Source organism: Hippoglossus stenolepis, chromosome 3, assembly GCF_022539355.2.
Source record: "Hippoglossus stenolepis isolate QCI-W04-F060 chromosome 3, HSTE1.2, whole genome shotgun sequence".
Classification (NCBI taxonomy): domain Eukaryota; kingdom Metazoa; phylum Chordata; class Actinopteri; order Pleuronectiformes; family Pleuronectidae; genus Hippoglossus; species Hippoglossus stenolepis.
The window spans coordinates 27,201,228-27,227,870 of record NC_061485.1 but is presented as its reverse complement, the minus strand read 5'-3'; the positions used below and the strand labels follow the sequence as shown (position 1 = coordinate 27,227,870).

General features: G+C 43.7%; 2 protein-coding genes across 3 annotated transcripts; both read left to right on the top strand.

The window, feature by feature from the left end:
• Window positions 1–255: 255 nt before the first annotated feature.
• LOC118104680 (solute carrier family 45 member 3) lies at window positions 256–5,498 on the top strand. The gene is given in 12 exon segments (XM_047339331.1): window positions 256–415; window positions 1,207–1,411; window positions 1,495–1,499; window positions 1,718–1,832; window positions 2,535–2,545; window positions 3,464–3,611; window positions 3,613–3,784; window positions 3,786–3,921; window positions 4,014–4,082; window positions 4,085–4,216; window positions 4,219–4,271; window positions 5,325–5,498. Coding segments are annotated over 12 exon segments (1,380 nt in total).
• Window positions 5,499–14,997: 9,499 nt separating this feature from the next.
• Window positions 14,998–22,197, top strand: si:ch211-117k10.3 (Krueppel-like factor 15). Of its 2 annotated transcripts, none has more exons than XM_035153134.2 (3): window positions 14,998–15,133; window positions 16,476–17,519; window positions 19,652–22,197. In XM_035153134.2, the coding sequence occupies exons 2-3, from the start codon at window positions 16,528–16,530 to the stop codon at window positions 19,818–19,820; spliced, it is 1,161 nt and encodes a 386-aa protein (XP_035009025.1). In that variant the 5' UTR covers window positions 14,998–15,133; window positions 16,476–16,527; the 3' UTR covers window positions 19,821–22,197. The 2 variants fall into 2 exon arrangements, with proteins under 2 accessions (XP_035009025.1, XP_035009024.1); XM_035153133.2 differs by having other exon boundaries at window positions 16,392–17,519.
• The last annotated feature ends 4,446 nt before the right edge of the window (window positions 22,198–26,643 follow it).

Sequence of the window (26,643 nt, the reverse complement as noted above, 5' to 3'; positions counted from 1 at the left end):
TGCTACACCTCTTTTCCTTGAGGAGACATCAGAGGGCTTTGATGAGGCAAGTGAAGCAACTGAGTTGTAAATTTGAACATTAATATTAATAGTGTGTCTGAGAATGAATGTTATCATCTGATGAGTGACCAGCGTTGGATCTAATCACAGTGCAATGTAGTCAGTTACTGAGTACACATTGCATGGCAAGTTATGGAATCAGTAATGTAATCCATTGGAAGATTTTAAGTCTTAGTTTTGAGTAAGTCAACCAAAATGCAGGTGGAGAATGTACCGCGAGGCCTGTTGTGGAACATAGTACTGGTGAGCTTTTTGTCATGTGGGCTGGAGGTGTGCGTGGCTACAGGAACCATCTACATCCCACCGCTGCTGTTACAAGCTGACGTGGAGAAACTCTACATGTCTGTGCTGCTTGGTAAAAAAAGAAATGACTTTGAATTATTAGAACATGAAATGTGAAAAAATCTTAAAGACGCATTAGTATTATGATATACAGTACATTCAATCTGGAAAACAAAGTATCTCAAAACTAAATACGGATGACGGATCCTGTATCGTGCTGGCAGATCGTGATAATAATGGCGGATCCTGTATCGTGTTGGCATCTGATAGTGGTGGACCAGGATCAAGGTGGAAGCTGACCGTGGACTATGATTACAACAAGACTGCTTGATATACAATATTTCTCCTCAGATACTCAACCATTAATGACCAATAATCCATCAATTCATTGACCTTCCATTATGCTACAAAGTGTTTATTCTAATCAATGCTGTAAATACTCTTATCTTTCTGATGTTCTCCATTACACGTGGCATCTATTGCACTTCTGTCCGTCCTGGGAGAGGGATCCCTCACATGTGGCTCTCTCTGAGGTTTCTACCTTCTTTTTACCCTGTTAAAAGGGTTGTTTTTGTAGTTTTTCCTGACTCTTGTTGAGGGTTAAGGGCAGAGGATGTCACACCATGTTAAAGCCCTATGAGACACATTGTGATTTGTGAATATGGGCTAAACAAATACAATCAGATTGATTGAAAATACTGTATACAGCTGGAGTGTGTAAGGTCAATGTGCGTAACAACTGCTGTCGGGGAAAAGTGACCCTGCTCAAGAATAAATAATCACTAAACTTATATTCAAATTCCTTTTTGTCTTACTACGTCTGAACCAATTTAATAAAATGAACATGTTTCCCCTTTCTGCCAGCTGTGGGTCCACATCTGGGCTTTATTTGTTTACCAATAATTGGTTCGGCCAGCGATTCATGGCAAGGCCGTTTTGGTAAACGACGGCCCTTCATTTGGATGCTGGGCCTGGGAGTTTTGCTTGGCCTGCAAATCATGCCACAGGCCTGGCGCCTGGCTGCACTGATGTGCCCACAGAGCCCATACTGGCTGCAAGCTGTGGACAGGTGAGTTAGCTGCTACAACTGTTTACACCTTGGGAACAAGGTAAATCATTCACAGATGTAATGAACTGATGTCTGTATCAAAGACTTGGTTTGCTGTCAAAAACTCAGCAAATAATGGGGTTTGTAATGGCACAATTGGCAATGCATACATTTCATTTTTAAGGCAAGACATGTTTATGTGTAAAGCACATTTCAACAGCAAAGCAATTCCAAGTGCTTTACATAAAAAGATACAAAGTGCATCATGAGTTGTGTAACTATCCCAGTGGCTGTGATCTGGTGCTAAGCCTTGTGTTTGCTCCACAGGCCTTTCACACACCGTGGTGGTGGCCCGGCTGTCAGACATGTTCCGCAGCCAGGAGGAGAGCTGCATAGCATTCTCTGTGAACTCCTTGATGATCCGCCTGGGAGGATGTCTGGGGTGAGGCACATTTCAAGCTTTCTCCCGAACTGGTTCTGACTCTCGGTTGTTTCACATCATTCATTTGTGAAAATGCAGAACATCCATTGTTCACTGGTCCTGTCTTGACCTTTTGCTTGCTTCAGACTGAGTGGTTCATTAGTGAGTAGGTACAGCAGGTGCCAGACCATTATTACTTTAAACACAGAGCACCCAGTATTTTTAAAGAAGCTATGTGTAACTTTTTTATTTTTAATAAATCATTCTTATGGTGCATTCATACCAAATGTGGAGTCAATTTTTCATATTACATACAAAGTCAATGCGAAGACAGGAACAGGCTGAATGACACAATAGTTCACGTCATTTGCATGATGTGATGTCATGAAAGCCAATCAGCATTTAGACTGAAACTCATCAGAGACAGGTCGTGGCCCCTGTCTGAGCTACCAGGTCATCAAACTGGCCCCTGGTTAGCCTCAGATAGTACTGGGACAACACAGCAGTTGTAGTCTCTTCAACCAAAAGTCCTCCTCTTCACCGGAAAACAGGCGAATATTCGCTGGTTGTGTTTACTTACGTTGCTCCTGTGCATACCGCGACTAAAGAGAAAGGATCCTGCGGCCAAACTCACGCATGATACAAACGCTGTTCGATGTGAACGCAGCATTAGGGTCCGGTCACACTTTGTAGGTCAAAGTTCACCAAAGTTGAACTCCACAGATTTGCTTTGCCACAGGATGTCTCTGTCACTACATTGTAAAAACAATAGTTTAGTGATATTGATGTCATTATACCATTAAACTTCCAAAATAGAGAGAGAGAGAGTAGCCTACTTGTGTGAGCTAGCCAGAGTGGAAACCTGAATAAACGCAAGGAGGAAACTGCAACTAATAAATGCTTTCATTGTGGATCAATCTGACAATGATTGATCACAGTTTTCCCAAAGCCCAAGTGAACATACTCCAGATCTACAATAAAACCTCAAATTATTCAATTTACTATCACAGGAAACAAAATTAATCAGAAAATATTCACATATTGGAACATTGATGACAATGATGATATATTCATATTTCTGAAATAATGTGTGTGGGATAGCTCACAGTGATGAACCTACAGAGATTTATCACTTAAATCTGCAGCCCTCGTCAGCTTCATGGAGTTTCATAGTGCGTTACAGCTCATTGTTCTGCTGCCGAACCCACAACTTTGCTGTTTTGGTTTACCATTACCACCAGTACCAACATCTCACGTGTGTTAGAATGTCATCGCACTCGCTCAAGGTGAATTCTCCAGAGGATCTCATGCTGTATTCTCACATCAACTCATTCAGACATTATCCCGAGTGTCTATCAGGCGGCTGGCCAAAGAAACTCCAGAGAAACTCCGGAGGCTCTCACTAGGACATTTGCATTCTCACATAAGCCCCGCCGGAGAATGTCCGGAGATCATGTATTTCAGTTCAAGTGGCTTTAAGATTACAGGTTGTAGATAAAGCAAAGCACAGAGACAATTTCTCAAACACAACTTTCCCGTTGACTGGCACAGACTTTATCAAAATGAGAGCAATCATTATAAATAAATCATGGAATTTTGAAATAAGACATTTATAAGAGATGAAGAGGACTGTTTATTCATGGCTTTAAACTCTGCTGTGGACTGGAGGCACACACACATAGCAACATATCTGGGAGGCCAGGAGGCCTTCATCTACACTCTCCTCACCTTCTTCTTCCTCAGCTGCCTCGTCACTACCATCTTTATCCCGGAGGAGACGGGGAGCAGAGGAAACAGAGATTGCTGGCCTCAGCACTTCAAAGAGCCTGAGCAGCAGAAGCTGCCCTGACTTATTCCTGCACTGGCTTCTCTGTTTCCATGCTGCACTGAGCCAGTGTGTAGGGGCTTGCATGTCGGCGTTACGTTGTGCCTGTGCAGAGTGTTTGCATGTTCCAGCAGTCATATGGAGACTGTTTTGCGGCGGTGATGTGCAGCTGGATGGCGCTCATGAGTATTGTGCTTTTTGTTTACTGACTTTATGTCGGAGGGATTGTAACGGGGAGGCCGGGTGCAGTCCCAGAGACACAGGACAGGAGGAACTATGATAAAGGTCGGATATGTGCCTCTTTGGCTCTACCCATCCTGTTTTAATTTAACCAATGTGGTTATTATAGCCTCACATTCACATTTCTGTCTGTGCAGGTGTGCGCATGGCCAGTCTGGGTCTCTTCCTGCAGGGTGTGGTGTCGTTGCTGTGCTCAGTGGTAATGCACCGCTGGCTCTGATGGGACCCAAGATGGTGAACTATACTGGTATGGCTCTGCTGGTGCTCACCACCGCTGTCATGAGTGAGTCAGACAGCGTGATAACCGTCACTGTCATGGTGGCTTGGACAGGATACATGCTCGTGCCAAGGTCGTGCCATACACACTGCTGTGCCTCTATCACTTAAACCAACAGGTCGGTTGCAACCACACCCTTCGGCACTATGATTAGTCATTTATGTGCAAACACACCTGAAGTCAGTTTTTACACCAACGGTTTAGTTGCACCGTGGCAGACCCACGGAAATATAGACACAACAGAGCAGCTGTTTTATTCTCTAGACGGGATACAAAACGATGTGATGTGGCTAGTCCTCATGCTAATGACCACACAGAAAGGGATGTGTGCTGCACAGTGCCCTGCTGGTCTCACAGGTAAGAGAGGGTGATTGGAACATGACTCAATCACTCACATTACTGTGCTCTTTGGTTATTTACAGAAATAACACAACACATGAAAATGATTCCAATATGTAAGCAAACATAATGACCTGGAGGTTATTTCAGCGGCCGCCATAATAAGAGCTGTTTCTGAATTCTCTAAATGAGAAGGAAAGGGGCTTCAAAGCATATTCTAACTTATCTCCTTCATATGAAACACCGGGAAAATTCAATCCCACAATTCACTACGGCAGGAGCAGTAGCGATGGAGGCATGGAGCCACGGTATCAAGGTCCCAACGATACACACGTTTGACCAATCTTCAGTTCGTCTCAGCTGTCAATCATGACGTTTCCCCTTGTTTTTGTAACAAACTCATCAGAAACATGAGCACTTGAACAAACATCAGTGTGATAAGAACTACCTAGAATGACAGAAACCATCTTTAGCATGTACTTCGATGTGACAGAACAATGGCTGCAAAGATTCATCACGTGAATGTGATTATTGTAACTGCACAGGTTGTTGTAAGCCAACATTAAAACTGATGAATCTGTATATTTGTCTTACAGCAGAGAAAACTGTTCCCAGCAACCTCTCCACTGACAGTATCATCAGAACATTTCTTGCTACTGATTGGTCCAGGGAAATCCAAATCATCACCCCCCTGCCACTCGCCACACAAATCAATGTCTGACCCAAGTAATGAATCAAAATGACAATTCAGTGTGATTATCAAGCCAGAAGAATGCCTATATGTTTTCTTCTGATCATTCGATCACCCATTTAAAATGCACTTGTTTATCTCTTGCAGCTCCTGCTGGCAATATATCTTGGCTCAACAGTGCAGCTGGTGAACAGTGTGAGTGCCTACATGGTCTCTGCCTGCTGCTTCAGCCTGCTGGCATTGCTCTGCTCCACCAGGGTCATCTACAGCCTCACTCACCTCCCTTCCATCTCTCCAGCAACCCTCAGGATATAAAGTAGCACATAACCTGTGTTGTAGTGTGGACCTGGGGTGACCGAGACTGAGTCAGAGGTGTTATTGTTGCATACTTTGAATCTTACAACCCCCCATGGATTGAGATTAAGACTCATGACCCATGTACAGGGCCAGTAATGAGATGCAAGTGTTGTGCTTTTATCACTGTCAGAGTGATTTACAATTAAAACATACACAGAATCTATGTTCCTGTATAAAATGAGTTTGGTTTTCTGTACTCTTGTATAAGGAATGATAGGGAATGATATCCTGCTGTGTACTGTTGCTAAGAAACCACATCAGAGTCTTGACACTCCTTGTGTGCTGCATTGTGCTGCAGTCGTCTCATCTATATGCTCTGTTTGGCTTCAGCAGGATCAGCTATACTCAGTAAGCAAAAACTAAATAAGGCTAATAACCTAATTGACAAATAAAACATAAAATAAAACTTTACAGCCAGTTGTTTACCAATGTGCTGGATGTACTCATATTCATGATGTAGGTCAATGATTAAGATATTGTAATATGATCTCTCCACACCCTTTTCTCCTATTGTTCCACCTCTGGAACCAGATCATGTCAATGTCCCAGGGACAATACTGACCTTTGACATGTCTCAGGTGAATATATAGGCAAATACAAGATTACCTAGCACATTCAAGCATAAAGGTTGCTTGGAAATATTGCAGTTGAGGGAAATGTGTGAAATCATATTAGTGCTGTTTTATACAGGCACATGATAGAAGTATAGCTTCCAGAGTGTAAGTGCTATTCTCCTCCAACACCTCCAGCACCCTAACATGCATAACTAGCACATGTTTCTGCTGCACTTCTTTACCTGATCCTCCCACACTTTGTCTTAATGAGCAGATTTAACACTCAGTGCTAACTTGGCTCTGCTGAACCACCAGAGGGCCCCTTCATACCACAGACCTCAGCATCAAGTCAAGAATGGTGTTTTTTTTTGTACCTTACAGGCTTCAGCATTGTAATGGTAGTGAAAATAATAAGTGTTCTCCATATGAACAAGATATGAAGATTGTTTGTTTAGGGTAGTTGTACTCAAGTCCCCATATTCATTCGATAATGGTTTATTATCTTCTTTCTTCAATGCTTAACATGGACAGTGTCTTCTTTCTCTCTGATCTTAGCAGGAAAAACTTTAAATGACAATTTTCTCATCAAAATAAAAGTTTTAGAAATGTATGTTACATTTTCTGAGAAGGTTGGTACCAAAAATTTGCTGGTTCAAATATCTGTAACTCCGGATAAATATGGATTACGACTTTATTTTTGACTGTCAGTTTTGAGGAAATATGGCTGTGGACTTCAACTGTAGTCTGGTGGTAACTTCAGTAGAATAGCGCTGTGTGTTTCGTTAGAGAGTGAAAAGTGGTAATGGGCCTACTGGAGCTGGACCCATGAAACGTTAAGTTTTATCAGCATCATTTACATGTGGTTCACCTGCGTCTGTGCAACCAGTATTGTGGCTGAAAAGATCCTAAATGTGGGTTGTGTATTTTGCACGACTTTTTAATAGACACTGCTGGTACACAAATTCCACAGAGCAGACACAAATGGGGTGGGGGACAGACGTGTGGATAATAAAATTGATTTAAAATGGTTAAATTGTGTGGGAAGCAAGGGAGAAAGGGGTAAATTATGATTTTACTGCAAAAAGTGTAATTGTGTAAATGAATAGTTTCTATATATAATTGAGGTTGTTATGCAACCATGGAAATTAATATCATTTAACTGTAATAGTTTTGTAACAATCACCCCCTTTAAAAATGTGTTCAATGAGACAACTTTGGGACGGGGTAATTGTGCCATTGTTAAATACTGACCTAAAATGAGACAAAAGCAAACAATTTTGAGACGTCGAACCCCAGATGTTTGTGTCATGTTGTTCAATATAAACGTGCACTATAAATAAGGATTGTGTATGAGTGTGTTTTGACTTAGTCCTGTTTTCCCTTACTTATTGCATAATGAAACTTGTACATTTCAATCTAAATAGCCAGCAGTAAATTATTTTATGTGTAGTTTAGCTTGATTCATCATGTATGTGGCAGAAAGACAGTTAGGTGGCAGGGGAAACACTCTGCCTTCCCTCAGCATTAGATGTGCCCTTGAGCAATACAGCTCCCCAGGGCTGTAGCATGGCTGTCCCCTGCTTCCTCCAGATGTGTACTGCTGGTGTGTGTGTGTGTGTGTGTGTGTGTGTGTGTGTGTGTGTGTGTGTGTGTGTGTGTGTGTGTGTGTGTGTGTGTGTGTGTGAGACAACAGGAAAAGCAAGCATGTGTATGCTTAACCCAGCTCGGGTGCCTCTTGATGCTGCATATGTCTCCTCCTCCTCCCATGGCGAGAAGCTCATCGTCAGAGCAGCACCTGCCAATTCTCTCTCTCTCTCTCTCTCTCTCTCTCTCTCTCTCTCTCTCTCTCTCTCTCTCTCTCCTCTCTCTCTCTCTCTCTCTCTCTCTTCCCTGATGCTCCACACTTGTTGAGGAGCTGCCATCTCTTTCTACCGTCTCCCCCTCCCTCTCCAGTGTGTGTGTGTGTGTGTTGTGTGTGCGCGGGTGTGTGTGTGCGTGTGTATTTTACAAATAGGTTTAAGAAGAAGTCAAATTTCCTGTGTGTAAAATATACTTGGACAATAAAAGATTCTCCTTCAAGTGTCCTGAGTTTGTTTCAGAGGAAATTAAAGAACATTTTGGATGGAACCATCCAGAGGTTTATGTGTGAACGCAAATGTTCGAGTGAGAGCCTCTGGAGTTTCTGCTAACTTTCTCCCACTGGGCCCCGAGTATAAAGTCTGCAGAAAGTTCGGAGGAGCCGATGTGAGAAGGCAGCAAGAGGTCCTCTGCAGTACTCACTGCAAGTGAGTTGGTGTGTGTGCAAAATTGAAAAACAATTGTCTCAGGATGAAAAAGCACAATAAGATGTCAAGAGAGCTTTTGCTGATAAGAGCTGACGCCGATGTCGATGTGCTGTAAACAAAATAACGCGTTCTTTGCAGTGGAATTAATACGTTACGTCCTGCCTCTGCCTGCTGCAACACCCCTCACCTGAACACTAGGAGATTTCTGTGTTGTGAACGCGCCTGTGCGGAGAAGCTCCTGCTGCGTTGTTTATGTGCGAAAGAAAACCTCTGGAGAAAGTCCAGACCCAATTCTCTGGATTTCCTCCAAGAGGACATGACTGAAAACGGCTTAAGTTAAACTTGAACCTGAATGGAAACCATCCTTCTTTAATGACCACCTGTACTGCCAGAATAAACTTAACCATGACCTGTAAACAGTGGAACAGCACCATTCAAACAGAACCAGAAGACATCTGGAGAAGATGATTGCAATGCTTGAGACCTTTCAGCCATGCATGTTCCATTTCATCCTGTTACCCTGACATCATTTGACCCAGCACTAGTTTCCATATCAGAGTGTTTTCCCTGTTGTCACTGGCAAGCAGGGCAGAGTCTGTGATGGCCCTAGAAGCTCTTGTCTAACCTGCATGTCAGAGGCCAGGAACAAGGGGTGTTTGTGTTGCAAACTTTTCCACTGAGAGAAATAGTTTCCATTGAAAGACAAAGCACTGAGAAGGGAAGTGTGCCTTCAGTCCATGGACCGAGTTTAACATATTCATAGACTTATTCTGCGTCCTCAGATAAACTACATCTTGGGGTTGGGCAACTGGATCAAACCGCAGGGCGAAATCGATTCCATATCATTTTGATAATTTGATTATTATTATTTCACCATATCGGACTGAGACACACAAACACAGATGGACTGACCCTTGACGGTTGCTGATCTCCATAATGGCAACAACATTCATAGAATCACTTCCTGTTTGGCCACTTGTCTTCAGAGTATAAGTACAATGTTCGTGTTGTTTGAGTGGAATTATATAACTTTTATTTTGAGCAAGGGTCTGAAGATTTTGTTGACTGATGAAATAGTCGACATGCAATGCTTTAAAAAATAAAAGCAGTAAAAAAAAGCTTCTTTCATGTCAAAGTGAAAACAGATTTTTACAAACTAATGTCAATTAATTAAAAATATATAGTGTAAAATAAGTGTTTGCATAAATATTCACCCCCTTTAAAGTGACTGACCTAATTCAACAGAGGTCCAGCTAGTTGATGCCAGCAGTGTCACAATTAGTGAAATGGAGATCCCCTGAGTGCAGTTGATGTGTGTCGAGTGATTGGAGTATAAAAACACCTGTGTCTGGGAGGTCCAGTCTCTGGTTCATCAGGATTCCTGCTACAATTGCAACATGAAGACAAAAGAACACTCCAAGCAACTCGGAGAAAAGATCATTGGAAAGTATAAGTCAGGAGATGGCTACAAAAAGATTTCCAACTCACTGGACATCCCACAGAGTTCAGTTAAATCCATCATTAAGAAATGGAAGGAGTATGGCACTTGTTTAAATCTGCCTAGAGCTGGCAGTCCTCACAAACTGAGTGACCGGGCAAGAAGAAGACTGGTGAGGGAGGCCACCAAGACACCTACGACCACTCTGAAGGAGTTCAAAGCTTCAGTGGCTCAGATGGGAGAGACTGTACATACAACAACTGTTGCCCGGGTTCTTCACCAGTCGAAGCTGTATGGGAGAGTGGGAAAGAGAAAGCCACTGTTGAAAAAAGCTCATATGAAATCTCGCCTGGAATTCGCCCAAAGGCATGTGGGAGACAAGGTCAATTGGAAGAAGGTTCTTTGGTCTGATGAGACAAAAATTGAGCTTTTTGGCCATCAGACTAGACGCTATGTTTGGCGAACACCAAACACTGCACATCACCACAAACACACCATCTCCACCGTGAAGCATGGTGGTGGCAGCATCATGCTCTGGGGATGCTTCTCAGCAGCAGGCCCTGGAAGGCTTGTAAAGGTAGAGGGGAACACGAATGCAGAAAAATATCGCCAAATCCTGGAGGATAATCTGACTCAGTCTGCAAGAGAACTACGACTTGGTAGAAGATTTATTTTCCAGCAAGACAACGACCCCAAGCATACAGCAAAAGCTACACAGAAATGGTTCAAAGACAACAAGGTGAATGTTCTGGAGTGGCCAAGTCAAAGCCCAGATCTCAATCCAATCGAGAATTTGTGGCTGGACTTGAAAAGAGCTGTTCAAGCCCGATCCCCGAGCAACCTGACAGAGCTTGAGCTGTTTTGCCAGGAAGAATGGAGAAAAATTGCTGTGTCCAGATGTGCCAGCCTGATTGAGACATATCCACACAGACTCAGTGCTGTGATTGCAGCCAAAGGTGCATCTACCAAATACTGACCTGAAGGGGGTGAATATTTATGCAATCATTTACTTTGCCTTATATATTTTTAATTAATTGACATTATTTTGTAAAAATCAGTTTTCACTTTGATATTAAAGAGTTTTTTTTTGCAAATTCTTGTCAAAAAAGCCAAATTATATTGACCATGATTTCATGTATAAAAGCAACAAAAGGGTGAAACATCCAAGGGGGGGTGAATACTTTTTATAGGCATTGTACATACAAGACACATGAACAGTAATAAAGCAAATTCAGTTTCATTTTACGAAAAACATTCACCATAAAACTTCATTGCAGATAAACCAAGTGGGATGATATATATTGTAGAACTGCATAACCCTTGTGTTGTCCCTGCTTCCCCCTGCTGTTGGCCCCCTCACATAGCCCACCACATATTAGCACGCACACATAGGACAATAGACAAGTGAGCAGCCCTGTGAGTTTTACAGTCCTTTTTCCTGGGGCATATCTGACACCTCTTCCTCTTACTCGCCTCGAGCGGGGCTGCTGCAGCAGCGACTAGGGCTAGGGAGGAGGCCGGACGCTCGGGTCGAGCGGCGGCGGCGGCTTTCACAGCCTTCACAACCGCGGCGGACGCTTCCGTGCAGGGGATGCGCTTCCTTCGTGCGATGAACGGAGTCACGAGAGCCTTTCCCAGCTGCTCGAGGAACACCCTCCACTTGTTCCGCTTGCCCGGCATCCAGTCTGGGTTGATCTCTCTCCATATCACGAAGGCGTTGTACGAAGAGACGTCGAGTATGTTGTGGAAGACGACCAGGGGCCAGCGCGCGTCATCCTCCTGCAGCTGTACGTTCCGATCACCTTGTCTAGGTTGTCCACTTCTCCTTTGTTGCGGTTGTAGACCAGGACGATGACCGGTTTCCCGTCCTCGCGGTCGCTGACGTCGGCCTCCGCGAGCCGCGTGCTCAGGAGCACCACGTTCCTGTTTTTCTTTGGGATGTAGGACACCAGAGTGGCGGTGGGCGTGAATGCGAACCTGGATGAGAACACCTCTCTTCCCTTGACAAGCTCGGGCTTGTTCTTCCGAACCGTGCCGACCACGCTGACCTTCCTCTCCAGGAGCTGCCGCGCGAGTTCGTAGGAGGTGAAGTAATTGTCGCACGTGACGTTGCTACCGTGCAGCCCCTATGTGACATCGAGCACTACCCGCAACCCCTGGTTCCGTTCTGGGCGTCCGCCGCTCGGCTTTCCGGTATAGACTTGCATCTTCCAAGCGTAGCTGGATTTTGCATCGCAGGCCACCCACGACTTGATGGGATCAAGTCGTGGGTGGCCTGCGGGCATGCTGGGCTTGCTGGGCATGTACTGTCGGAAAGGACACCGGCCTAGGGAGAAGAAGAGGAGGAGAAGAGATGAGAGGAGAGGAGACAAGGACAAGGACGAGGACGAGGACGAGGACTAGGACGAGGACGAGGACTAGCAGCCGCTCTCTAGCTATAGCTACATAACATAATAACATAACATCATAATAATATTTTAAAAAACGAAAAAAAAGAATAACCTCTGAGCGGAACCAGTTGCTCGTCCACGGTAACTTCAGGCCCCGGGTTGTAGAGGCGCGGCAGCCACGCAACCCACGCGCCCAGACCTCTCACACGGCCGCCAATTTGTCCGTGGCGCGTCTCGCGGTCGTCGAAGCGCAGCAGTCTGGGGTACGTGTGAAAGACTTTGAGCGGCATTGTGGCACGAAATATCGCCCGGCCGCCCTCGGCGTCCCACAGGCTGGCGGCGGCCTTGCCCCGGGACCTGTACACGCCCGCTAAGATCAGCAGCCCTACGTAGGCGCGCAGGTCGGTCTCGTCCATCCCTTTCCAGTTGTCGACGTATTTTCGACGACCCTCCCGATTCATCATCTCCAGGATGATGTTCTCTACCGTCGGCGTGACGAACAGGTGGAACGTCGAGGCTAGGTCACGGGTGTGGGACGTCGCGTGCGTCGTGGGGCCCCGGGGGACCCCGATGGGCATAGCGGCGGTGCTTTGAGCCGCAGCAGAGGAGGAGGAGGAGGAGGAGGAGGAGCAGCGGCCCTCCTCTCGGTCGTACGCCCTCGAGGACCATGTTATTTCTCCGTTTCTTGACAGGAAGGTCTCTCTTTCCACGAGTCCGGTGGTGGTGGTGGTGGTGGTGCCGTGGTCTTGTCCTTCTTCTTCTTCTTCTTCTTCTTCTTCTTCTTCTTCTTCTTCTTCCGAGGATGAGCACGATGACGAATCTGCAGCAGCATCACACACTGGGTCGTCGTCTTCGTCTTCGTCTTCGTCTGTCTCGTCTTCGTCTTCGTCTTCATCGTCTCGGTCTTCTTCTCGGTCTTCTTCTCGGTCTGCTTCTCGGTCTTCTTCTGCGTCCTCTTCGGGTTCAGAGGATTGTTGCTGGGAGAATAGCTGTTGGGGAACCTGTTCTCTGGTGAAACGCGCTTGACGTGACATCGTGATCTAATTGACCCCCCGAGATTACAATTGTAATCAGCTGTGGGTCTAAATGACCCCACGCACACACGCATCTTGTTGGGGATAGTTTATTTAGTTTGTTATTTAAGTTTTGAGCTGGAGGTCTTCAATAGTCCAGTTATCTGGATTTCCTTATTTTGCCGTAAGACCTTTATCTTAGGTAGTCCAGGGTGACGAGCTGGGTGCAGCGACCTAGATGGCAGGCTCAGTATTGTCCCCCTTTTTTTTTCTTTTTCGTTGACATCTCCAACCCACTTTGTTTCTTTTGTCACGTCTGAGTATGATTGGTTTAAATGATAAAACCTCATTATATTTCATGGCACGTCTATTGTCTTGGTGTCCTCTCTAATATGTTCCAGTGTCCAGTTGAGCCATTGTTTGTTTAGGGAGACCGTATCAGTCTATTACAGAGGCTTTTGGGAAACTGCTGTCAGTCATGGCAAAGAAAACATCTGCAGCATCATCACTGATCTGAACTGTAACTGTAAAAGAATCAAGAGATGTAGCATCAATTAGGCTGCATCACCAACCTGGCAGAGTGGGCAAGTACCCCATGGAGGGCCTCGGACCCTCAGATCCCCCAAAAGCCCCAATGTATGGCAGTTGGTTTGTGTAAACCTGATCAACTGCTTCATAAAGTGACTTTACATAGTCTTGTAATGTTGTAAAGGGTCACAGGGTCAAAATTGAGTTTTAATTTAACACACTATAGAATTTAAATCAACTTGTAGTACATTGTTTTCGGCAACACTTTCTCCCCTTATTTAGCATTATACGAGTTGTATACAATTTCGCAGGGAACATCCATATGAGGAGGCTGCTGTTTAAACAGATGAGTAATAATATATTTAAAATATATTTGAAAATATGGTTTCGTAGGAGAAGTTCTACATGTCCACAAATACTGTACATGAATAAACATATGACCACATCATAGTGACTTGTGTTATTAAATGTTTGTGTGATGTTTATGAATGTTGTGGGTAAGTATGTTTTCGTTTGAACTGTGTTATACTTGACCCATTAACAGACACTCTGGAAAAAACAAGTTTTGTGGTGACTGATTTACTTGATGAACATAAAAACACACTAGAGACTCTGTGTGTTGTGTTGTTTTCCATTTTCATATGTTAAAAACATTCACTTGTTGCAGTTGCGCGTCATTCACCACATCATGGGACACTGACTGGGTCAACTTGAGCTGCTGCCTCAAGAGAGATCCCATGATGTGAGCTGAACAAAACAGGTCTGATGAGTCATCTTTGAAGTTTTGGCATTTGTGGAATTATTATGTAGATTTTACATTTGGAGGAAGGAGGAAGCCTTCATGGGAATCAATGCTGTGAGTCTGAGTGGTTCTCTGCATGTGAGCTCAGCAGCAAACAGCAGGCACAACACAAGCAGCAGAGGAGTGCACTTCCTCCCCAGGCTTTCAGATCTTTGAAGCTGTTCTGATGGAGAGGCTGGGTGCTGCTTCGAATCACTTACTTGTTACATTAATAGGTGCCTCCATTATTTTGTCCACCCCCCCGCGTGTGTACGCCATCAATAGGACACATTGTATCCTGCACACTGTGATCCACCATAAACACATGGCAGTCAGAATTTATCGAGCGGCAGCCAATCGGGGCGCGCCTATTAGGGCGAGCCTCCGTCGCGCACGGCCAATCAGATGCGCGGAACAGGACCCGTGCCTCCGAGTTGTGCAGCGATGCGGTCACGTGACGCTGGGAGAAGGAATGCCAACATGGACCCGTGGCAAGGACGGGATGTGTGAGCGTGCCACGACAATAACACGACGGAGGAGAAAGGAAAGGCCGACATACAGCGAGTGATCGACGGCGCTGCGTTCCTCCGCCGAGCCGCGCAAGGTAGGTTGAGCCAAATGTCCGGGATCCTCCTGCTCGGATCGTCCGTAGAGACGGAGGAGGAGTATAAATAGATCATGTTTTATGACCTAGGCGAACTTGAGGCTCGTGGATTCCTGTGCAGGCGCAGTTGCGTTCAGGCGCATCGCCTCGTTTTCGACCGCGCCTCCTTCGCAAACACCGTTTTGTGCGTTTCCAGGGGCCGATGCGTTCCTCACGGGGACTTTTCCCTCCCCACATGTTTCTGGGTGCGTCAGTGCGGGGCCGTGTTTGTGCATCGCCCTGTCCACGCACTTTGGAGTGCGAGGCCCTGCTGCAACATGTGCCTGGCGGTCTGACAGCAGCAACAAACAGCCTTTACATAAGCCCATGGAGATGATCTTACCAGGGGGAGAGGACTCTGTTTGGACTGTGTGGGGACTCTGCTGTGTTATTCGGGGTCCGGGGACCTGATAGAGGACACAGAGACACTCCCAGGGGTCCGCCTGCTATTTCAAGTTTAACTTTATTCTAGTAATTTGTATTGTGAAATATATATCTGTCTATCTATCTGTCTATTGTACCAAACGTGATAAGATTAAAAAGATATCAATATCTTAATTTAAGATCCGCTATTTTATGCTGAACTTTTCACATGGTAGTAACAGACAAGTCTTAATAATTGGGGCCCTGAGATTAAAATGACCTTAGTACAAGTGGCCCATATCAATATCTAATTTAAGACTTATGAATCATAATAGTTTGTGTTGTGCAAAATGGTGCATAATTCCATAATAAGCTGGGTTTGATCAAATCACCACAGACTTTTGTAAATAATTTCTGATCATATACGACCTGGAAGTGGCAGCGTGGCTCTGAAGGGGTCCACAGGTTAATATGTCAGTGGCTGGTTGGTCATTATTCTCTGGTCTAGTTTGATCTCCTGTCCCATCATTTCTGTATATGCTCTGGGCAAGACACACACTTTTAAAAAAGTTCTCCTGATGAGTTCACACAGGGGAATGAGTGTAAGTAAAAGATCACATATAGGACTGAGCATTAATTCAGTGATTAGAAGGTCAAAACACCCGAAGGACACAACTGATGATATGTCCCTCTCATCTGAGATATTCACCATCATGTGATATGTTTTTTTTTATTGATTTTAAAGAAATAATTTATTGTTAATTAACTTACAGCAGAGGGTTAAATGTATTAGGGTCAATTTCTACTCATACTTTCGGCTGGTTAATAACATCCTTTCTTGATGTTGCCTGTGCAGGTTTTTGTGCTTCCGCTTCTGGGTCAAGTTTCCTCAACATCCTCTCCTCTGTGTTTGGCCTGCATCAATGGTGTCTCTCAGCAGCAGAACGCTGATTCTGGAGAATGACCTGTTCAGGGACAGCAGCAACAGCAGCATGTGCTCCCTCGGCCTGGGAGACGGAGCCTGCAGCGAGGGAGCCAGCTTGGCTTCTTGCGACAGCCCAGGGGACTTGTGGGTCGAAGATGAGGAGGAGGAGGAAGATGACGATGATGGCGCTCGCCTGCATATTTTTCTAGAGCCAGCAGAAGAAGAGGATCCTAATTTTCCAGAATTTCCTTTCCACCCCTCTTCCCCATTCTCCCCGACCCTGGAGGACATAGAAGAGTTCTTGAGGGAAAAGATGGAGCTGGTCAAAGAGGGGTTAATGGTCCCAAAAGAGGAGGCCTGCCCTCTCCCATGCAGCTCCAGTGACTCTCCATCTTCCACTACGCCCCCGGCCTCCTCTTCAGACACTTGCAGTGACGAAGGGATGGGTGCCTCCCATTGCACTTCAAGCCCAAACATACCTCACAATGAGCAAAACAGCCCCAGCCCAGCTGACCCTTCCCCTTCTGCCCAAGTAACCCCCTCACCATCCAGCTTAACCCCCTCCATGCTCATGGGTGCTCCGCTGGTTCTCCAGCTCCAGCCCCTACCTCTGGCCCAGCCTCAGACCCCAGCAGCCTCTCCCCCCGCGGCCCAAAACAGCATTTGGCTCACTCATCTCATCATGGGGCTCCAGGGCGCCACAGGACAAAATGTCACCCTGCTGGCCCCCCAGGTGCCCTCCAACCCCACCACTATTTTATCACTAAACAGTGGAGATATCAAGTCAGCTGACCAGAAGTATGTGAAGATCGCCCCTCTGCCCATCACAATGAGGACTGTAGAGATTATGGGTCTGACTGGGGTTGGGGTCCAGGCCAGTGGCCTGTTGAAGGCCATGGCCCCTCGGGTGAGCAGAGTGCCTCCTACAGAGAGGGTCCATAAGTGCGCCCACCCAGGCTGTGGGAAGATGTACACGAAGAGCAGCCATCTGAAGGCTCATTTCCGCCGGCACACAGGAGAGAAGCCCTACACGTGTAGCTGGCCTGAGTGTGGCTGGAGGTATGTGACATAATGTGATCTGTACTGTTTAACAGTTAATACTAAGTTCAAGGTTAAGATTAAAGTTTCAGTTTTAAGGATTTATTTGCATCTAGGAGCATCCAGGAGAATGTATGATGGCCTTCAGGTAACATAAAAACAAGAAAGGTCCTCCAGAGCTAGTGTATGGTTTGTCCATTCTGAGCTACTGTAGAAACATGGTGGATGTAGACATAAAGGTTTCATTCTAAGAAAACTAAAACTTGACAATTGTTTCAGTTGATTTTACGCTATTGAAGTCATAATTATGATTATCATATTTTCATTTCTGCCAATAAATCCCCCTTAAGTATATACGCTGGAACTTTTAAGGAATACAATGAGTTATAGGGAGCTATTCCAACTGGTTGATGGAAGGGCCTGCATTTCTGAGTCGTGTTGTTTCAGGCACCAGTGAAATGATGTTACCAAGAAAAATGTTACCAAGAAAAACAGACAAGGATTTCCACAAGGATAAGAAGAACACAGCTAGAGGGGAAAAGTAGCCAGTCAAAGGGGGGGTGACCTCAGGCACATTCTAATGCCACTTTCCATCATGAAGTACTGCATATTTTAACAAGTTTGCCCAATTGTAAACATGTAATTAATCATTCAGCGAAAAAACAGTTAAAGGTTAGTTTAAGGGGGGACATATATTATTCCCATGTCTTAGCTAGCCCATGCATTGGTGCTGCTTTCAGACATGCACTGAACTCCAGAGAATCTCCAGATCCCGGAGAGGCTGCATGGGAGAATGGCTCTGGACCTTCTCTGGAGTTCCTCCTGCCACCCCCTGAGTAAATACCCTGGAGAATGTCTGAATGAACCAATGTAAGAACAAAGCAGGAGATCCTGCCATGACAGACAGAAAACAAAAAAAACTAAATAAATATCTCGGATAAATAAGCAGTTCACGCACATAGAAGACACTTACAAAGATGTTAAGAAAGCTTTTAGCCGGCTGTGGCTGAGGGGTAGAGCAGTCATCCTCCAGAGATTTCTGTGTTGTTGTGAACATGTCTGAGTGGAGAATATCCTGCTGTGTTGTGCGTGTGTGAAAGACAAACTCTGGAGAAAGTCCGGACCCAATTCTTTGGACATCCTCCGGAGTTCATGTCTAAAACGGCTTTACACAACTTACTACAAAGAAAATGACTGCATGACAGAATAGTCGTAAATGTAAACCATGGATAAACTGATGTGTTGCACTCACCTGGGATTAATATAGACTCAGTTCAGTTTAGCCAACGATCACTCAACATAAGCTCTGATTAAAATCTCTGCAGCGTTCAGTTGCATTAAGTCGTTTACAATGTGATGAGTGGTGAATGGAGATTTCAAACCATCATCATGGATTTGCTGTCAGCTGTAGCTTACTTATCCATCATTGCACCGTGAGACTCTTGGCAAAACGTATACATGCTGTGAATGCTACCATTTTCATTCTGTTTTGTATTGTGGGGCATTTGTCATCCCCGTTTAGTGCATGAAAAATTAAACAGATTGAAAGTAAATATATATAGAAATGGGTCACAACATGGTCATTCAAGGGGTTTTCAAAAAAAGGTGGACGTCCTATTGAAATTTAATCTTTATTTGATTATGTTTTCGTATCCCCATCCGCATCAAATGTTTTGCAGCTTAGGTTTCCTTTACAAGGGGTTACAACATTTATATGACCATATTTATCCAAACAATCTGACATATCTGTATAAAAGTAAATCCAAACTAATTGAAATGATAACAACCCTGAATATAAACAGCATAACACTAACATATTAAAATAAATATAAACGCAAGATATATATCAGTTTCCAAAAGACATGTTTATCCAGTCCAATATACATAAAGAGTGTCCATATTCCTTATATAGTCTTATTAGATGACCTCATGCTATCACCTGCAGTACAGTTCCTTGTTAGTTTCAGTTATCAATCCCATTGTTCCCCTATTGCTTCCATTAGTAATGTCCACCTGTCTATAAACACTTCCGTCTATAACCTTAATGACAGATTTTTTGTCCATTGTATAAATGATGTTATTAACCTCTCAGCCTTTTATTTCTCTTTTGTGACTGTTCACCTTACACCACCCCTCTGCTCTTGTGTCGACAGGTTCTCCCGGTCTGACGAACTCTCCCGTCACCGTCGCTCTCACTCCGGCATCAAGCCGTACGAGTGCTCGCTGTGTGAAAAAAAATTCGCCCGCAGTGACCACTTATCCAAACACACGAAGGTCCACCGTGGCTCCAGGCCCAGCAGGATTATCAGAGCCACCGTGTGATACCTTCAACTGGCCGAAACCCTGCCCTGCACCCTCCCACCCTGTCTGCCCAGGCTGGCCTATGACCAGGGTGGGGTCAGGGTCTCCCTCAGGACTTTTGGTGCTTCACGAGCAGAACTTTTCAGAAAAATCTTGAGCGCTGACTGCTGTTTTCGCACTCATTGTTTCTGCGTTTTCCTCTGCTCCCTGCTGTTTACTTTTCACTTGTTTGGTCTGAGCAGCTTGTCTTATACAGAGCTGACAGCCACCTCAGGAAAAGTGGATTTCCTGGCCTTCCAACACAAACACACACACACACACACACACACACACAGACATAAAACAAAACATATATAGCGGGAGACAGAGAGGCCCCCTTTTTCAACCTCTGCTTGCACTACTGTTCCTGCTTCCAAACCACCAGGTGCTGTTGAGGGTAGGGTGGTGTTGTAACAGTAATGGGAGCGCCTGTAATTATATTATCTCCTTCCTACTTTTGCATTTGCCCGTCTGTCTTGAAGCCAAACTTCAGGGTCCACACGGATGAAACTTCCCAATATTGTTGTGTATTGTTAAAGTGAAACATTGTCTTTAGCATCACAATCTTGCCTTGTGTTTTAATCATAAGGCCTGCGATAGACGCTATTAATGTGTCAGAGCGTGACATTCATCCCTGTGGGGTGAAATTGTGACTAAAGCCGTAGAAGACTCTTCTAAGTATTAGATTTTCAGAGTTACAGTTCACTCTGAATGAACAGTGTGACTCTTGATATTAAGAGTAAAAGCTGAGACATTGATTCAGTCATACTAAACTTGTGGCTATGCTCACAGAATAATTCTCCCTAAACTGTTTTTGTTTTTGAAAAATCCGAACCTGGCCTTTACTCGTCCAACCACAATGCTTCCTGTTTTGACCCTTTGTATGCCTTTGCTCAGTCCCAGTCTGCCCTACTTTCTATCAATGCCTTTGTCCATATGGCAAAACCTCACTTGATCCTACTGTTAAAGATAAAGTTACCATATGACTGCTCCTATTGAACTGTGATTCCGTGCTGAGGGTTGCCAAACCAGAAATTCCAGTTGGGGCCCTGTGAGAGCATGAATAATGACACCCTCAGTGTGTGACAGTTTATAAGCTGTTTGTTCTAAGAAAATCTCTTGGAAATCATTGTGCAGCCGACTTATGTGGCCTATGAGCTACTCGGCCTGTATGTTGTACTTTGGCTCCATGTTTCAAAAGTGCTCGATGGTTCAAAAAGTGCTGCTCTTTCTTACTTACAGTAGCAGTTACTGTAAACACTTTTTTTTGTTGGTTATAGCAACAAGGAAAAACTAATAGTTTTTAACAGCTGGAAAAGGTTGCTAACATCTATCCAATCATGTGTATAAGCATATACTCAATATAATGTGTACTGAACGTTAAGGACAACGTGTACAGCTTGTAGCCTTTATATTATATAGATGTTTTTTTTTATCAAAGATGATTTTCAATCAGTGCATTAAGCTATTCAGTGGTGTTTCTGGAGAGGTGTCTGGTCTGTTCTCTGAGTTTGATTGTAGCGTGATCAATCTGTGATCAGTCTGATCCAACGACTTGTCGGACTGATTATGGTGTGGGATCTGGAGTCCCACTCTTCTCAATTCTCTAACCATTAAGCCGAATCTGCTGGTTTCAAGTGCACTTGTGTTCGCGGAAATAGAGAAATGGTCGTTGTGCTATAATGGACGTTCCATTAAAAATGTATCAGAACCCTTAAAATGCCAAAAAACAGGAAAGCGTATTTCCTCTGGAAGGGTAAACTCCACTGTGTTGGGCAGACGCAATTATCATGTGTTCTTTGAACTCATCACTTTGGTGCTTGTTAACCCACCAGTGCTTCACACACAGACAGTATAACCGAAGGCTTCACATAACCTTTCTGTGACTGCAACTTACGACTACAAACTGCAGGCTAATGGCTATCTTACCTTAGCTCGAACAACATATGTGCTTTTGGATGAACTTAACAAAATAGAGCACTTTTGCATGTAGCAGTGCACAGTCTTTTACATGGCACCCATCCTCATGTCTTTGTCTCTTTTGATTATGGACAAACTAGGTTTCATTCTTTTCAAACAACAATGCTTAGTAATGTAGAAACCTGTTCAGAGTAGACAGACGGTCAGACATGTTTATCTGTCTGAACCAGGGTGCTCTTTGTGTCTGAGCCTCCCCAGGCTGCATCTACTGACCTACATCCAGACCTGTATTCGCTCAACATGCAATTCTCTCTGTTCCTGTCTCAGTCCTGCCTGTGTATTTGTTGTTGTTGTTTTTTTTTGAATACCAGAAATGCTATTTTCCTATTTGCAGAAATAAATAACAAGAAATAAAATGCTGTATCTTTTGTTAATAAAATTGTTGCTTATTTGAATGGTGCCAATTCGAAATATGTTATTCAAAGACAGCAATATTAGCATTTGTAATGAAGTTAATGCTGGACAGCAGAATCTCCACATCTTCCGCAGCAGACTAAAGAAACATCTCTTCTGACTATACCTTGAATAAATAATTTTTTTTAAATACTGTATATATATTTAGTAGCACTTATATGTGCTACATGTTAGCAATTTGTAGTTTGGCTTTCTTGAAGCAAATTGTACTTACTTGATTCTTGTAGTTCTGGGTTGGTACCCTCATTGTTGAATGCACTTATTGTAAGTTGCTTTGGATAAAATGTAATGTAATGTAATGTAATGTAAAGAATGTTTTAGCGGTTTTACACAAAAGTAGTGGATATTCACAGGCTCTTTAAACACAGGTAAACACACTAAAACAGGTTATTGTCTCCTTTCCCATTGTCAGTAGAGGAGATTGCTACTATGTGTTTTTTTTCCTCTGTGGGTCATTTTTGACATCACAAGCGCACTGACAACTGAGGCCCTCTCTCACCTAGCTGTCCTGCCACATCAGTGTGTTCCATCTCTGCCGATCGGAGTTGAAGCTGATAAAAAAGAACTCTGTCTACTGTAGAGTCATTTGACCCTGGAGAGAATGCAGTTCCATTCCCACTGCAGACAATCACCAGGTGCTAGTTGGTGTTGGTGGGTTTTTTTGAGCAGTGGACTAAGCTGGGCAGAATCGGAACTACAGATGAATGCTAATTTTTCTCTGTGTGACTTTACACTTTAACACCTAATATTGCACTGTCTACTTCACAACATTTATTTGAGTGTGGTTCATAGTCTTACATTTTTACATATGGCCATAGAAAGTTAATGTGACTTGTAAACGTTTCCTTTTTTACACATTAAGTTAATGGAGCGACGCAACATCATTGAGTATTTCTAACATATATTTGGACTCATGTCCCTGATGAGGCAACAGCTGAGCCCAGTATTGGTTTTTAACAGCTACTGTGAAGTATACATGCTCTTTAGCCACTAAGGACTGTTCTCAAGCTACAGCAGCTGCCGACTCTCTCTGTTGTTTGGTGTTTGTACACTCCCATACACTCAATGAGATTGATGAATCACAGCAGAAGATTTATGGGCTGTAAAACCACAACGATGAGCTAAAAGAGGCTTGTCCGACCTGAGGGGAAGTGCAGCGTCAGATGACTCGAGCGGCGTCTTTTACATTGCATGTAGTCATCTGACCTGTCGTTCTTGTAGACGTATTGATCATTGCAGCCTTTAAAAATTATGCTCCCTTGTAGTGGCATTAAAAATATACTCAATCAAATATGTGATAAATCAGCAAAATGATGGACAGCAACAATCAGGATAAAGCTTTTATAGAACACATATGAACCTTGTTTTCATGGCAGACCAGTTACCCGCCTGCTCTCATTAAAGCCTCTACTAATTTGCCCAGTGACTGTCTCAGTGAAATGACACCAATCTGAAATTCCTGCGGTGAGCAGCAGCAGAGATTACAGCACAGAGTGGGTGGCAGGATAACCACATCAAGGCTGTTCCACTGAGGCTCTGGATAAATACATGCTGAAGGCTTTCGAACGCTGATCTGACGACTGCAGTAACATCTCTTTGTTCAATAGTCAGCGGAGGAAGCTGCAGCTTTAGCTCTGTGCGTATCAGGCTGGAATTTCTGGCTGTTGATGCTTTCCAGTCATGTTTGACTGAGGTGGGAGCACCCCGAGGAAGCCGGGACCAGCTTCAAATCAGTTGTCTCCTTCCCTGCTCTGCCCTTTCACACTATCGCTACTCTGGGATAACTAAGTGTGAAAAGGCTGCTCATCTGATTCCTGATGTGCAGTTTTTAATTCATAAACTGTATCCGGGGCCTGCATCAAAAGAAATAGGCCAGAATCATTGCACAGAAAGGGGGTTTCCTTTCAAAAATTAAATATGGCTGCAGGCTGTAATGTAATTAGAGAAACTGACCAACAATTGTGACTAGAGGTTACTGTAGGACAAGCCTTGTACTGTCTTAAAATAAGAACAATGCTGCCTTTAAAAAGCTGCAGATTCATGCTAATGATTAACTGTGACAAAACATCTTTCTTCTAAAGAAAGTTTTTAAAATACTCTTTTGATGGATAACTTAAAGCACTTACTTCGCCAATGACCAATGACAAACCTATTTTAAGAATTCACAAGATGTTTACTCCCTCCCTCATTTAGTTCCTTTCCATTTTTCCTGTGGCCTATTGGAAACTGTTTTCACATAAGAAAAAGAAAAGCTGCCTGAGAAAGGTTTAAATATGCACTGATCAGTACTTTCACGTTAGTAATGGATAAAAAAAATTATTTGAAAGAGAATCCTTGTTTTGATAAACCTAGTCGATTTGCTCTCTTCAGTTCCTCTCAGCTCTGCAAAACATCAGACAGACAGATATGTAAACAGAAGTTGGTTGAAGTCAAGTTAGAGCTGTAGTTTCGATATACTGTAAGTATAAGTATTAGATCATATATGTTGTATTAAGTTGGACAAAGCATCTCCACTTGCACCCACAATCCAGAAATGAAGCTAAAACATACCAGAACGCTGCCATCTTGCATCAAAGATGTCACAGTATCAAAGTCCCGCCAATAAGCTTGTTTGACCAATCCTAAGTTTGTCTCAGCTGTCAATCTTGACTTTTCACCTGGTTTTTATACCAACGAATAACTAATTAAAACCAAACTTTCTAGAAAAATGAACAGTTGAACATACATCAGTGTGATAAGAACTACTTTAAATGACAGAAACCATCTTTGAGAAAAAAATTATGTGATATACTATAAGTTTTTAGTTTGGTCCACGTCCCATCCACTGACATATTATAACCTTTACTGCAACCAGCCACCAGTCTAATCAACTAATGGTTGCAGCTCTAGTCCGAATGATGTGTATGTCAGTGAGAACTATCTCATGAAGTGATACAAATAAGCCATAAAAACAGTCTTCTACTGCTTTCGGAAAACATCAAATTATGCTATTAAATTGTTCATTTTTATATCAGTTATTTTTTGTGAAATTGGAAAAATAAAAAGGGCAAAATAATTATGGACAAAAATGCACAGTACATCTATGTAAAATGTAAACACATGACAAACCTGGACAAAGTTTAAATCCATAGTAGAATATTCCTCAGCTGTGATGACTCACTCAGTCAGTAAATCAATGCAGTACCATCACTATATATATATATAACTCTATTAAGACCCTCTGGTCTGTCACTGCATCACAGTGAGAGCTGAATTGTCCTAATGTTGTTTAGCTGCATGTCAGAATCATATAGGACACACACTATGCTCTGATTGGATGCTACTGAATGCAGATAAAAGTGTTACTTTATGTTCACCCCAATGGATGTGTACAAGTTGGACTGAAGTTTGCTGTGAGTCAGTTGATGGTGTGACATTGCTATGATATGCTGCCACTTGGTGGTGAATCTGAAACATGCAGGTGCATCTCAATAAATTAGAATATCATGGAAAAGTTCGTTTATTTCGATAATTAAATTCAAAAAGTGAAACTCATATATTATATAGATTCATTACACACAGAGTGAAATATTTCAAGCGTTTACTTCTTTTAATTTTGATGATTATGGCTTACAGCTAATGAAAACCCAAAATTCAGTATCTCAGAAAATTAGAATATTGTGAAAAAGTTCAATATTGTAGACTCACGATGTCCCACTCTAACCAGCTAATTAACTCAAAACACCTGCAAAGGTTTCCTGAGCCTTTAAATGGTCTCTAAGGCTGGTTCAGTAGGATACACAATCATGGGGAAGACTGCTGGCTTGACAGTTGTCCAGAAGACAGTCACTGACACCCTCCACAAGGAGGGTAAGCCACAAAAGGTCATTGCTAAAGACGCTGGCTGTTCACAAAGTGCTGTATCCAAGCATATTCATAGAAAGTTGAGTGGAAGGAAAAAGTGTGGAAGAAAAAGGTGCACAAGCAACAGGGATAACCGCAGCCTCGAGAGGATTGTGAAGCAACGGCCATTCAAGAATTTGGGGGAGATTCACAAGGAGTGGACTGAGGCTGGAGTCAGTGCATCAAGAGCCACCACACACTGATGTATCCAGGACATGGGCTACAACTGTCGCATTCCTCGTGTCAAGCCACTCCTGAACCAGAGACAACGTGGACTGCAGGCATGGACTGTTGCTCAGTGGTCCAAAGTCCTCTTTTCAGATGAAAGTAAATTTTGCATTTCATTTGGAAATCAAGGTCCCAGAGTCTGGAGGAAGAGTGGAGAGGCACAGAATCCAAGTTGCTTGAAGTCCAGTGGGAAGTTTCCACAGTCAGTGATGATTTGGGGAGCCATGTCATCTGCTGGTGTTGGTCCACTGTGTTTTATCAAGTCCAAAGTCAACGCAGCCGTCTACCAGGAAATTTTAGA

Bases quoted from the DNA above. Each gene is read 5' to 3' on its own strand.
- si:ch211-117k10.3 (XM_035153133.2), top strand. From the start codon at position 16,459: ATGGTGTCTCTCAGCAGCAGAACGCTGATTCTGGAGAATGACCTGTTC. The intron at 17,520-19,651 runs GTATGTGACATA...TTGTGTCGACAG, and splicing joins TGGCCTGAGTGTGGCTGGAG to GTTCTCCCGGTCTGACGAAC.